The sequence below is a fragment of the Doryrhamphus excisus genome, linkage group LG11, assembly GCF_037039965.1.
Source record: "Doryrhamphus excisus strain RoL-2023G ecotype Guam linkage group LG11, RoL_Dexc_Guam_v1.1, whole genome shotgun sequence".
NCBI classification, from domain to species: Eukaryota; Metazoa; Chordata; class Actinopteri; order Syngnathiformes; family Syngnathidae; genus Doryrhamphus; species Doryrhamphus excisus.
In genome coordinates, this window is record NC_136367.1 from 16,054,672 (window position 1) to 16,070,332 (window position 15,661).

General features: G+C 37.3%; 1 protein-coding gene across 10 annotated transcripts in view; it reads left to right on the top strand.

The window, feature by feature from the left end:
* The first annotated feature begins 4,151 nt into the window (after positions 1 to 4,151).
* Positions 4,152 to 15,661, top strand: part of cast (calpastatin) — a 37,677-nt gene continuing 26,167 nt past the window's right edge. For 3 of the 10 annotated variants that reach the window (XM_058067513.2, XM_078794844.1, XM_058067592.2), the window contains exon 1: positions 9,695 to 9,866. In XM_058067513.2, the coding sequence (XP_057923496.2) occupies positions 9,792 to 9,866 (75 nt within the window). In that variant the 5' untranslated portion in view covers positions 9,695 to 9,791. Of the gene's footprint in view, positions 4,306 to 4,637; positions 4,872 to 9,694; positions 9,879 to 15,661 lie in introns of those variants that run through there. The other 7 variants (XM_058067537.2, XM_058067600.2, XM_078794841.1 and 4 more) reach the window with 7 other exon arrangements.

Below are 15,661 nucleotides of genomic sequence, written 5' to 3' on the forward strand. Positions count from 1 at the left end.
TTTACACAAGTACACACAATCAATCAATAATCATTATTATATTATTAATTAGCCATACATTAATTATCAATACATTAAAAAAAATCCATAATTTTTTTAATGTTTTTTTATTGATTTTTTTAATAAAAAAATCAATAATTTTTTTAATGTATTGATTTTTTTTTACAAAAAAAATCTCTGACAAATATTATATAATAGGGCAAAAGCAGGCTAATACTAGCCTACTAGTAGTAGTATTAGTAATAATCACAAGAAGAATAATGATGATAGTAATAATAATAGGCTAATTAATAATATAATAATGATTATTGATTGATTGTGTGTACTTGTGTAAATGTAATATTGGCCTAAAACAATTGAGTATCTCTACTAAATCTATCCAAAAGTGGGAAAGTTAAATCAATAAAAAATATCAAATTATTAAAAAAATAAATCAAATTATTTAGGGGGATTTAAGAACATTTTAGGATGGCTGAAGCCTCCCTAAAATAGGCCTAATGACGCCACTGTTTAATTAAAGATTGAATGTGTACAGCATGTAATGTGATGTGATACAATGGTCTATTCAAACCAACCAATGGAACCATATTAATATAATATAAAAAAATATGTTATTGTCAGTTTGTGATGCTGTTCATGTGGAGGAGAGGCAGTGCGCTCCACTGACGAGAAAGCAATAAAGATGTTGTGGGCGTGGATGCTGTACGTGGTTGAGTGGTCCTAATCAGACAAGCTGTGTAGCGAGAGCAAACAAACATGGCCGACAAGGCACACGGTTACACAAAAAGGTCTCTTGTTGTAATTTACATGAACAAAACAAGACAAAGGAAGAAGATGTGCTTCGAATGGAGTGAGATTCTCAATCATTTTCAACTCGACGTCTTAACACTCGTACTGACTGATTAGCTTTGGTCATCTGGTCTTGAGCAAACAGCTCGGCATCGGATCAGCGGTATAATCCACCTTTACCTAGCAACGACTGTTTGCTTTGCGAGGAGGTGGCACACACACACACGCGAACAGGAGCGGCAGAACGCAGCAGTAAGATGGACGTTGGTGTTTGCGGCAGTGTGTGATCATTGATTGTGGGCTCGTCCTTCTGCCTGATGATCTAAGAGCATCTGCCTAATGCTCTCAGATCGATCATGCGGCTTTCCTTTGACCAACCACAGAACAAAAACATGGCAGCATCCTTCTACCAATATATTCACTATCTCTCCTCTGGACATGTTACATCAATAACTGACTATCTCCAAGACCTCTAACATGTAATGTCCCTCTGATGTACCCATTCCTGATCCTATCCATCCTGGTCACTCCCAATGAGAACCTCAGCATCCTACCTGACAGCTCTAAACGCAGCATCCTTCTACCAATATATTCACTATCTCTCCTCTGGACATGTTACATCGATAACCTCTAACCTCTAACATGTAATGTCCCTCTGATGTACCCATTCCTGATCCTATCCATCCTGGTCACTCCCAATGAGAACCTCAGCATCCTACCTGACAGCTCTAAACGCAGCATCCTTCTACCAATATATTCACTATCTCATCTCTGGACATGTTACATCGATAACCTCTAACCTCTAACATGTAATGTCCCTCTGATGTACCAATTCCTGATCCTATCCATCCTGGTCACTCCCAATGAGAACCTCAGCATCCTACCTGACAGCTCTAAACGCAGCATCCTTCTACCAATATATTCACTATCTCGTCTCTGGACATGTCCAAACCATCTAAGTCTGGCCTACAGGACTTTATTTTCAAGGTCTCTAACATGTAATGTCCCTCTGATGAGCTCTTTCCTGATCCTATCCATCCTGGTCACTCCCAATGAGAACCTCAACATCCTACTTGGCAGCTCTAAACGCAGCATCCTTCTACCAATATATTCACTATCTCTCCTCTGGATATGTTATATCAATAACTGACTTTATCTCCAAGGCCTCTAACATGTAATGTCCCTCTGATAAACTCCTTCCTTATCCTATCCATCCTGGTCACTCCCAATAGGAACCTCAGCATCCTACCTGGCAGCTCTAAAAGCAGCATCCTTCTACCAATATATTCACTCTCTCTCCTCTGGCTGGCCTCTCTGACTTTATCTCCAAGGTCTCTAACATGTATTGTCCCTCTGATGTACTCCTTCCTGATCCTATCCATCTTGGTCACTCCCAATGAGAACCTCAGCATCCTACCTGGCAGCTCTAAACGCAGCCCAACCATCTCAGTCTGGCCGATAACTGACTTTATCTCCAAGGCCTCGAACATGTAATGTCCCTCTGATGTACTCCTTCCTGATCCTATCCATCCTGGTCACTCCCAACGAGAACCTCAGCATCCTCATCTCTGCTACCTCCAGTTCCAGTTCTACCTCCAGTTAATTACATGCGTGATTTAAAGCTAGTTTTACACCAGTTCATGCCATATTTGTTAGTGTATGTAAACAAACTGAATGTCATCACTAATCAGTCACCTTTGGATGTGTCTTCCATCCTGACAAAGCCTTGCAAGACAAGACTACAACGGAGAGTTCAGAGGTGAAAATGCCCATGCAAAGTAAAGCCTTGACATGAATCTGGGCCTGAAAGCAACATGAAGTATTGTCTGTGATGACTATACATCATCTATACAATCCATGTTGACATTTTTGTAGCTAACAAGATACCAACATACATATCCATGACTTATTCTCTGCATTCCTGCCTCACCTTTGTCAAATAGGATCATAAGAGGGTGGGGGGGGGGGTGGAATGAATAAAGGTTACACGCAGGTTTCCGTCGCTTGTGTAACTAAAGCTGTTGAATGTTGTACAAATGTCATGTGTCATCAAAGGACGTAGCAGCAAATGTCAAGCAGATGTCATTCACACTGGCATCTCGCTGCAGAAGGGAGGGGGGAACGAATGATTGACATGACACGACGTGTACGTTATCAAGAAGCGTGAAGGTCAGATGGAGCAACCTGGCTGACGTGTGCGTGTGGGATGGTTTTGTTTCCACTCAGACGCCGTGTGCATCTGATAGGAGTACGTGGATTGTGTGTGTGTGTGCGTGTGTGTGTGTGTGTGTGTGTGTTAGTATTTCCATGTGTTGTCTGGGCTCTTTTCATCCACTGTATCAACTGACATTATGCAGCAACATTTTAGAAAAAATATGTTTATCTTTCAATTTTCTTACTATACACATTATTGTAAACATTTTGGTCAAATTATTAGAATTCATATGTACACATACCAACCATGTGTACACAGATTTAATTTGATTTTATGACATACAAATAAAAACAATATAATTTATTATATTAATATAATAATAATAATATAATAACAAATATTGTTCTCACTTCTTGAACGTGAAATGAAAAAAATATCTTACCATTTACATTTGAACTCGAATATAATCCAAATTTAATGTTCTAATCATTAATAAATAGCAATTAAAAATAACTACTAATAACTAATATTAAATTAACTTATTTGTTACATTTTTAAGTACTGCAAGTTTATAGATTTATGTAAATAAAATGTAATTTACAATTCCAATCAAGTTGATAGAACTGCAATTACTACTTTAGCCACTAGAGGACAGCATTGAGTTAATACAGAGCTAGTTAAGGCTGCATAATGACGTAATCTATGAGTCATTTTGTCCTTTTGTTTTCTGGGGGGATGGACGAGGTGTTTCCACGTTAGCAATATTTTTAAAAGACATTGACGTACAATTCAGCCTTTGATGTTTGGTAATTTGACTCAAAGAGGCTTCCCCCCACTTTATAAAGAATCTGGTGATGTTTTTGAACATAAAATCGAAATTCTTTGATCTATTAGAATCACAATGTTTTAATTTACCGTGCATTCATCTTATGATAGTAAGTGCTGTACTGTTTTGTGATGTGTACAGTTTAAATAAAGTTGATTGAAGAGGATAAAAATACAAGTAAAAGGATGTGGGCGTGTCCCCTAACATTGGCTTTGTTTCCTCTGTTTAAACAAAGTTGTTTCAAACGAAATAAAAAGTGAAAAATGTTGCTTAATAACACAGTTATTGTATATTTAAGGATAACTACACTTAAAGTAACACACACACTCAGTAACGCTGCTTGTGCCAACATCTTTAAACCATTGAAAGCCGAAAGTGTTGCCAGCGGGAGGGGCAAACTTATTCTGCTTCTAAGGGACTCACTCGTACACGTTTTGGACTTTTGTGCGAGCAGGGAAGTAAAAAAAGTTGATCCACTCTCACCGAAATGCCACATAAAAGGAGAAACCACGGTCATCAGAAACACACCAAAGAGGTTAGTGGCTTTTATCTTTGTATATTTTTTTTCCACTGATGATGTTTACATTGTTTTTTTTTTGTGTGTGTCTATATACATTGTATGTGGAGTACACTAGTAATAAGATAAGTAGTAGTCTGCACATCCTGAGGCGTTGCACAACTCTTACCATCATGTATTGCTCATGGGTTGACTGACAAGATATGAGCAGGCCACTTCTTTGGAAGCATGCACAGTGATGGAAGTGAGGGGGTGGTGCATAAAACACACACACACACACATACAGACACACACATACAGGTCAATGCTCTACTATTGTTTACTGGGAGAGGAAGAGGCTGCGGTAAAAGAAAGAATTTCATGCAAGTCAGTCAGTGAATCAAAAGGCAAACAGCACACATAGCTGTGTGTGTGTGTGTGTGTGTGTGTGTGTTAATTGCCCAAATGTGCTTGGGAGTGGCATGACAACTTTTATTTCATAAGAGAAAGAAGTTCCAGTAGAAGTTCCATTGATTCTTTATTTCCAGTCGTGCGTCGTCGCCTCTTCATCACTCATGGCTTATGCAGCCTACTACTACTACAAAGTAAGTACCTTTGAGTCGATAGCACGTTTTGTTCATTCATATATTGAAACTGGAAGTGGTTTTTACAGTTGGAAACCATCAATGGGACTGAAATGTGTGTATATTGCATTTGTGTGAATTATTGGAAATACTACCAGCATTTGTTATTCATTAAAATCAGCACGTAAACCTGTTAAAATACTTTTGATGTTACACGGGGGAAAACAATAGGTGAGGCACAGCATCCTGTTGAGTTCCCCTCAATGTATTGTTATAGCCTCCCAGTCTGTAGCCAAACAACAGTGTGTGTGTTTGGAATGAGTTTCTTATGTTTCTGTTTTAATACATTTTTTATTTGTATAGCGCTTTTCAAAATACTCAAAGACACTTTACAGAAGAATGAAGTTGAATAAAGCAAGTAAACAGAATAGAAGACACGCCAAAATACAACATTTATTGGTTAATACACAGTTAAAACATGAGTAAAAGCGGGGAGGGGCGGGGCACAGCAGTCAGATATAAAAAGTTTTGTGAAACATTTTACAGTTGAAATATTGTTTGTTTTTCTATGCAAAAATATCCAACACAGACATACATCATATTAGTGCTGTACATGTGCCAACACATTTATTCCCTTAAAATTAAACTCTTTAAATATACAGCTAATATGATCTATTCATGTGTCAAAGGTCATAAATGCCTAAATCACTTATTCAGTCAGCCATGCTTGTTCTTCAGTTGGTGTTTGTCTCCCTCTGCTGATTGCACACAAGATTATGCTGATAATGGCTGCTTCCTCAAATAACATATTGTATCATGAGGGGAAGAATACTGAAAGCGTAGAAAAATGGCAGTTTTGAGGATGTTGGCTTTTTTGCACGGTTCAAATGAAGTACACAGTGAAGTGAATTGAGTCATTTATGGTTGTGACACCCGTAACTATGCAGACACCGCAAGAATCCAATGAACAATGTGGGAACGACACACCCACCTCTCCAGAAGGTGTTTTCCTCCTTTCTACTAGGGGTGTACCATTGTACTGTAATCACGGTTCAGTACTTTTAAGGTCATGTTTTGATTAATTTGGGGAATAAAATACCAAACAGAAAACTTAACAATTTTTGTTTTAATTATGGATGGCTTTTTTTTTTTTACGAAAACCGATATGCCAATACTAAATTTCTGATACTGATATGTGTAACATGACATACACTATTTCTTGTGGTGGAAATATATACAGCATTTTTTTTTATCGATATCAACCGATTTTTATGCTGATATCAGACATCCCTATTTAAAATGGAATATTCATTAATTCATTAATTTTCTACCGCTTATCCTCACAAGGGTCGCAGGTGGTGCTGTAGCCTATCTCAGCTGTCTTCGGGCGAGAGGCGGGGTACACCCTGGACTGGTGGCCAGCCAATCATAGGGCACATATAGACAAACAACCATTCACACTCACATTCATACCTATGGACAATTTGGAGTCGCTAATTAACCTAGCATGTTTTTGGAATGTGGGAGGAAACTGGAGTACCCGGAGAAAACTTGGAGAACATGCAAACTCTCCACAGAGATGGCCGAGGGTGGAATCGAACTCGGGTCTCCTAACTGCGTGGCCTGTGCGCTAACCACTCGTCCAAAATGGAACATAACATTTGTTTTTATGAATGAGTGAATGAAATGGAGTGTGCAGTATGAACAGCATAAAAATGCAATATCCGTTGATATTGTATCAGATTTTTTTTCCCGATCATGAAAAGCCATATTAAAAAAAATACTATATACAACACATATGTGTATCTCATGTTGCACATATCAGTTATCAGTATCGGCTGATCTCGGTATCGGAAATTGAGAGTTGGACAATATTGCATATCGGACATCCCCAATAATAACTTAGTGTGTGTTTTTACTGCGTTTTCTCTGTTGTGTTAAAAAGTCACATACAGAGTGTGGAACAAGGCAGGGATAATAACTTGTCACTGACACTTCTATTCTGTCGAGATATGATGCCGTGCATTGGATGTGATTGTTGTTGATGGAGTGAACTTTGGAGTGTTTCGGCATGAGCATTTTAGCTAGATGCTAGATGCTAAAATTTTAGCTAGATGCTAAAATGCTAAGTGAATTCACACCACTTTGTCGCTATCCACCGTTTCAAAAGTCCCGACTTGGCTCGTATGTAAAAGATACCCAACCCTATTTACGATGTGTCTGCACCCCTTTTATTTTTAGCTATTAGCGTAGCTCTTCACACACCACGATATTTATGTCCAGTGAATGAAATGAATGTTTGCTAAGTGCTGCTAACAATGCAACACATAGCGATGTCTGAGGTTGTTGATGGACTGGACATAGACAAGCAGTGACTTCACGTTAAATATAATAGAGCCCTGCTACTGTGGTACGAGAACATAATTATCTTTTATTGTAACAATACATCTAATTGTGTCTTCTCATGCAATGCTGATCTCATTAAATCTTGAGCAGAGCCTCCATCATCACAGTTGACAACACAGGCACTACAACTACAGGCGGAGTATTGTTTCCCATGGTGCACCAGCTAGTTGGACTAGCTGGGTTAGTTGGGGCTTCACACTGACAGTAGTGTTTCTGCATGACAGGAAAGGAAGACAAATTGGTTGTAACATGCATGTAAGACATGTGGGAAGCATGTACCGTTCACATTACATTTTTTTTTTAAACATCTCAGCAGACTAGTGCACCAAACCCTCATGTTCCTCATGCATATCACAAAGTGCATATCACAAATACAGTATATTATATCTAGAAAAGAAAGTTTCAGTTAACCTTTGTTGCCGGCTGCACAAACGGGAGTAGCAAGTTTATAAAAACATTAATGGTACGAGCGCACGGCTTTAAAATGCTGATTGTATCACAGTGACTCACTCAAAGGCCGTATTGTCTGCACACGCTCCACCCAAGTACGGGCCCAAGAGGCGCACCGTGCTTGCAAGTTGTGGGTGAGGTACAGCAGATAGGAATGCAGACTTTGCGCTTTAAGGTGACAAGTAAAAACAATAGCTTGAAATGTTTTCTTGTTTTTATCGCTTATTGTTTGCTTTAGGTGTTTCAAGAGCAAGTATTTATGAAGTAAACTTGCATAAGAAGTTGAAAAACAGTAAAGGACTTCCCATAATTTAAGCTTGAAACAAGTATCTTTTTAATGTGCGTATGATATTATGTTGAATGTACATACAGGATGCAGTTGTTTTATGGTAATGGTAATGCTTTTATTTCATTTGAACATGCATCAGATTACAATTGAATACATCCCATAATCAGTTCCCAGTTCCACATGTCCAAAAGGAGTAGGAAGAAGCAAAGCTTATTAAATCCTACCCCTCCATCTGGTACTTTTACAATCAGTAACAGTTACATTTGTTCACTTCCTGCTTTCCATAATACAGTTTAAGGCAGGGGTCTCAATTATAATCAATATTAATTATATTAAATATTCATAAATATATATATAATATAATAGTCATCAATGCTTCTGCTATACCCTCCACTCTTTCATTGCTTTGGTTCTTTGGAAAAGCTCTGATAAAACATTAATTTTTATTTCTTATTAAATTATTAAATAATGTTTAATGTTAATTTTTATTTTTCGACACAAAATAAGATGTGAAAATAAATAAGCAAATCAAAAAACAAATGAAACAAATGAACAAATTAATTTTTATTTATTATTAAATTATTAAATAATGTTTAATGTTAATTTTTTATTTTTCGACACAAAATAAGATGGAAAAATAATTAAGCAAATCAAAATACAAATGAAACAAATTAACAAATTAAATTTTCATATCAAGGCGGGGGCCTCAAACTAGCATCCCATGGGCTGCATTTGGCCTGCGGGCCGTGAATTTGAGACCTCTGGTTTAAGTTTTTTTTTTTTTTTTTTTTTAATAATGTACCTCGTACCGAAGTACAAGATGATATGACCATACAATGACATATTGTGTACCATAGTAAGTGTCAATATAGTGATATATATAGCACATCATGACTGGTTCAAGACTCTTCATCCTTGTATTTAGCAAACATCAACTGCTTGTATTGTTTCTTGAATTGGCTCATCGTTGTGCATTGTTTGATTTCCTTACTCAATCCATTCCATAGTTTGATTCCACATACTGAAATGCTATGGCTTTTTAACGTAGTCCTAGCATATAAGTGTTTCAAATGTAGTTCTTCCCTGAGATCATATTTCTCCTCTCTTGTAGAGAAGTATTGGATGACATTTTTAGGTAATTGGTTATTTTTAGCCTTATGCATTATTTTAGCTGTTTGAAGATTAAGTTGACGTATTTGTGATTTTTAGAAATAAGGAGTTAGTATGTTCTCTGTAGGCGGCATTATGAATTATCCTTACTGACCTTTTTTGCAGTACATTTAGGAAGTGAAGATTGCTTTTATAGTTATTACCCCATATTTCCACACATGTTATATTAGTCTTGAAGTTACATAAGCTCCTAAGTTTGTTGATTTACCTGTGTGTGTGTGTGTGTTTAAGGAATGAATATGATTTTTAAAATGGGTGTGGTCAAGCGGTTATATTTATTTACACACATAAAATACTCTCCCTGTTTATGATAATGTTATATTTCATCCCTGTATTCATGCATGGGTATATTTTGCATGATATAGATTGCGTGCAGGCTCCTCAGGTGGCTTCCGCTTGCTTCTCTTCTAATCCCTTAAGAGTTAAAAAACCCAGTTTGACTTATGCACATGTGAGCCATGCCTCCTGACTGTACTGTGCTTCCCAGACCACACCCTCTTTTCTGAACCCTCCCCTTTCTTCTCCCTGCGTGCTGGAAACATGCTGCTGCGAGCCGACAGACACGCCAGCAGCTGACACACAAACACACACACACACACACACACACAGAGGCACCATTAGCCAACATGGGGCAGATACTGAGCTGGATCCGAGGCCCCCGTGAGACCCCAGCCCTGCAGGATGTTGCCGTGGAGGAGCAGGTGTGTGTTAAAGTATGTGTGTGTGTGTGTGAAATGTGCTGAGCAACCGAGTGAAAGTATCCACGTGTGTTTTGTTTTGTTACTGTAAATCAGCGTTTAAAAAGAAAGGTTGCGTTCCACTTTGTGTTGTACTAGCCCACTAAGAGAAACTCTCACAGTGGAAAAACCGTGTTGGCACCCCTCCAAGGTGGACCTCTCTCCCTGCTTTCGGAATGTGGAACTCCTGGTCAGCCCCCTGTGAGCTCAGTATGTGGATGTGTGTACAAGCGGTGAGATATTAAACCAAGTCTGGTACAAGGCCGTCACTGTGTTATAGACACACAAGCAGGTGTGTGTGTTTTGTTTTTGTACGTTTTGCACAGATTGTTGAGTCTTTTGAGACTTCCTGCGTCTCGCCCAAATAGCATTCTCATGTGATAATGCGTGCTGCGATGGAGCAATCTGAAAGGGTGTTGCTGGACTCGGACTTCTTTTTTTTTTGTACAGTCTAGAATTATACATATTTGATCTCGGTGCAATTGTCTTTCAATGAAGATCCGCTTTTGGCTGTTTAGCTATCAGAGAATTATTATCAGAGTGTTTGTTTACTTGCTGTTTGGCAGGGTTGACATGCACACTGGGAATGCCATGTTCTGGATTTTTACGGGAAGGGGTCAGTTCTGTTGCTCGCAGGCACAGCAGGAACATTTCTATTAGAAAATAGCTTTCCAAAAGCCCTTATCCCAAAAAATATAAGTATAACAAACTGAAAAAACAAAAAAAGTAATTTTCACATATAGTAACCAAACCACAACACTTTTTTAAACCTTATTTTTAATGTTCCAAAAAAGGTGGCAGCGGTCCACAAATGGCCCCCAAGCCTCACATTGGACACAGCTGCATTACAGCCTGCTTAGGAAGACATAGCTACATATCTACATATCACATGCGCCCGCATCAGAACAAAGTCCACAGATGATAAGAGGAAACAGTTATAACTCACACGTAACCCAAACCCTTTAAAGGTCAGGTAGCCATATTTGGTAACTTCAACTTTAGTCACACTACAAGTCATTTAGCAAAGAAAGCTAATGGTGCCAATAATAGTGTTAAATATATATATGAATATCATATATATATATGAATATCTGGACATTCTCCTTCAGGATTTTTTTGGTTGACAGCAGATTTCATGGTTCCATTTATCACAGCAAGTTTTTCAGGTCCTGAAGCAACAAAATAGCCCAGACCATCACACTACCACCACCATATTCTACTGTCGGTATGATGATCCTTTTCTGAAATGCAGCTTACTTTTACTTTTCACATGTTCCAAAAAGTTCTTCTTTTGTCTCATCCGATCACAGAGTATTTCCGCAAAAGTTTGGGGATCAGCAAAAATTAAGACCAGTCTTAATTTTTCTTTTTGTTAAGCAGTAATTTTGGTCTTGGAACTCTTGTCATGTGAGCTGTTTTTGTGTAGTGTCTTTTTTTTATGTTGGGGTCATGAACACTCACCTTTACTGAAGTGAGGCTTGCGGTTCTTTGGACTTTGTGGGGTCTTTTGTGACCTCTTGGATGAGTTGTCGCTGCAGACTTGGGGTAGTTTCATTTAAAAACTGCATTTTGTCTTCAGTAACTAATATTTAAATTAGTTCGATGATCTGAAACATGATGTAACAAGTGTGACAAACATGCAAAAAAATTTTACATGTTACATGGTATAAGGTACAGTATATGGTACATCACAAACTCTTGATTATGCATCATTAAATGAACAAATTCATTAAAATAATTAATGGGTAATAGATAAAAATATAAAATTTCCACCTTTTATAATGTTGCTTAAAATCACTGCATGGCATTCCATTCCCATTATTCCCAGGAAATCCCATTATTCTGTGTTTTTAACGAGCATAGATCAGCTTAGTTCGAGTGCCTCGTGTGTGGGTCACTGAACATTTGTCACATGACATCCGAACACTGAAGTCATCAATAACCTGCTATTTGGAGCTACTTATGTCAAACGAGCATGTATGTTATGCAATGCTTAAAATAGGCAAAAGAATCTGCTGAGTAGATGATATATGTCAACATATTATGTAACGGTTAAGCACACCGGTGTACATATATATTCTTATGGAGTAAATGATTGTAATTCTGTGTTTTGAACGTGGTTGTGTATATTGTGTATGTTGACTGCACACCCGAACGTTGTCAGTCTGTCTTGTAAAATCAGGTTGACAGGCCGGAGGACTCACCTGTCAATGTGCTTCACTGACGTGATGCTGTTTGTGTTCCTCCTGTCAGTTTACATCTGCCATGCTTGATTTAAGGCAGCTGTATTTCCTGATACGAATGCTTACTTTGTGTGATATAATGACCACGATTCTTGGTAACTGCAGACTCTGAGGGTTAGTTGAAGTGAAGGGCAGCAAACTAAATTTAGAGATGGCAGAGCAAAGGACACCTAAAGCACAAGGACATGGATGAACATTGAAACTGGAGAAGTTATGTTGATTATAAATGTCCATATATGGCTGTACTTAATCTGTATGGAATTACATTTGCCATAGGTGTTAGTGTAGGTATGAATGGTTGTCTATTTGTGTGAGTTCTATGTGAGTTCAGGGTTTGCAAAGACCCTTGTTTTTTTCTCCAAATTGGGGTCGGCTTTGACCTGCATCGCGGTTTTGTGTTATCCGTGACAAGCATATTATTGGTATGACTCAACTTTTTCTTGTTGCATTATGTTTGGGTTTTTTTTGCTATTTTTGTTTTTAGTTTTTTTATTTCTTATTGTCAATTTTGTCTCTCAATATTATGTCTTTTATTATCATTATTGTCATAATATTATTATATATTGTAATAATATTATAACATAATATTATTTTATTATCATAGTATTTTGACTTCATTAGCACAATAATATACTGTAAATTTTACCCAACCTAAAATTAATTTTTTTTGCTATTTCTGTTTTTATTTTTTTTATTTTTTCTTGTCAATTTTGTCTCTTAATATTATGTATTTTATTATTATTATTGTCATAATGTTATTATATAATATTATAATCTAATATTATAACATGATATTATTATTGTCATAATATTTTGACTTCATTAGCATAATAATATACTGTAATTTTTACTCAACCAAAATGTTCTAAAATTGCAACTTTATTCTTTTGTTTGATTCTCATAATATTAGGGAAAAAGTAAAAGTTGTAGTCTTTAATTTTTCAATTTTATGCAATTGGAGTGTTTTTTTAATCTTAATATTATTACTTTATTCTCCTAATATTTTGTCTTTATTGTCATAAAAGTACTGTTTTTATTCATTTTTTGCTGTTTTTTTCTGTTTAATTGTATTTTTAGAATAAAATAAATTCAAAAAACAGCTGCACACCCCTGCCTAAAGGATCCAAGGCATTTTTAGTTGATAAAACAACCACAGATTGTATACAGTATATCTCTTTTGTTTAATATTCTGATGAAATGAGCCAATGAGCCCCTTTTTTAATATTATCATCTTGTTGCAGTATTCGAGCACACCCATTTCAAAGAGATGATTTGCTCATGGCGATTTGTTTGCTTGTTACATAAATTAGATGAGGATTGAAACCGGTTTCTGTTGGATTTGGCACCATATGAATAAAAATGAATAGCCAATTGAAATAACAAATGATATCTGCTTAGGTTTTTAACGTAAAACACGACAATGTTGCATGTTAGTATGCCAGCTGGGACTGCAGAGATTGGCAATCCATGACATCATGCACACTCGTATCAAATATTCCCTTCCTCTTCACTTCAGGTTTAGGTCTTCCTAACAGGAAATTGCTGCGTTTTTTTGAGAGCTACTTGGTGACATCTGCTGTGTATTTGCTTGGGGTTCGATTTTTTTGTTACCGAAGCCTGCGGGTATCATTTTTTTCCACATTTCTCCCAATCTTCAGTAGGTTATTCCAGTCTTTCCTGTTCATTCAGCACAACCTATTAACATATCAGCAGCAGACTATTTGCAATTTCAACATACAATTCCTTTTGGAATTCCCGTTGCAATTGTCGACCAGTGCATAAACTTCCCATGGAAACTATTTGTACTCTCTAACATTTTACATAAACAAGCTTCCCACATGAAGAAGAACTCTTTAAAGTTCTGACTGGGCGGGGTCAAGGCCTGCTTTGGCTCATTATTTGACAACACAGATAAGTGTTGCTAGGGGTTACCAAGTAAGGCATTTGAGTTCAGTACAAGCATGCAATGCTGTCTTTGCCCTAGAATGAGAGGCTGTGTTGATGGTGCCAAGTTGTTAAAGTAGATTTATGCAGAAAGGTCCAGAAACGCACACAAATATTTCAACCAGGGCGGGGAATGGCCCATCGATCTGTCCTTTTTTGGGGATTTGTAGATAAAAAGGCTCGGATAATTCAGACGCTAGGTGGAGCCTCTGGTCTAGAGTCACACTCATTTTTCCAAGTCAAGGTTGTAATTTTGACTTTTATAATCATCTGCTTGCTGGTTTTGGGGCAAGTCTAGTCATGTGATGCTTTCAAGAAGTAGACCGTTCGCTGTGTGGCTCACATAGAAGTCTAAACTTGGCAATTAGGTATGCCATCGTCCCACGCTTCGAATTTCGCAGCTTTACTTTATTTGCAAAATGTATTAATTAATAGGGGTTGTCATGCAAGAAAACATGCAAGAGCTATCTCTCAAGAACAGGGCAGTGCTTAGGGCACTATTGGAACCATACATTAAGTGTTTACACACACCATTAACTTTGCAATCCAGCCTACTGCGGTGTTCCCAGGCTCAGTATCAATGTGTGCAGTGTGGTTGTTTTTTTCATAGCTAGTTCCGAGTTAGTCGCACAAACCAAATGAATCAAAGGAGACTGTAAGTAAGGAGTTAAGAGGATGTCTTGCTTCATTTGTTATGGTACTGTGGTGACTCCCAAACTCTTCTCCCAAACACACCTCATATGTAGACGAGATCCATGTTGATAATTTAGCAACACGGTTGCTATATTTAGCGAGTAGAGGTGTGCATTAAAAATGAATGACCAGAAATGTTTCTTGCATCATTCATGCATGATGCATCACGCATGGAGTGGAGCTCCACATCTGAATCCTGCATAAACCCCTCCACAATGCAAACCAACCCCTGAACAAGAAGGCAGAGCTTGGACACACTGTTAAGTGAAAGTTGTGCTTGAAATGCTTCACAAAACAAAAATACTCTTTTTTTTTTTTAAAGCTAGCGGAGTTAGCTTTCAGGAAAATGTCCGTTCCCAACTAAAAAAAATACTCTTTTTTTTTTAGTTGGGAACTGATATTTTCCTGTAATATAAACTTTATGGTACATCAACAAGGATGCAACAGCTACACAAATATGCAGCAAACATTCAGGAAAATATCAGTTCCCAACTAAAAAAAATGCTCTTTTTTTTAGTTGGGAACTGATATTTTCCTGAAAGCTAACTTTATACTCTTTTTTTAAAGTTTTTTTTAATTCCCAACAAAAAAAATATACTCTTTTTTTTTAGTTGGGAACTGATATTTTCCTGAAAGCTAACTCCGTTTTCCAGCTGTTCACTAAAAAATGGCGAAAGGTAGTAACAACCTTTGTTCTTGATGAAAACAGGAGTCTAATCTTTCTTTTGGTAGGTTCCATGTTTATATAGCCATCGAACACAATATTCTGTGTGCCTTGGAAGATCTTCCCGAATGGCCTATACTGAAGAGGTCATCATTTGTCATTTATGTATATTCATTTAGAATAGTTTTATGCATGTAAAACTATAATTGTACAAC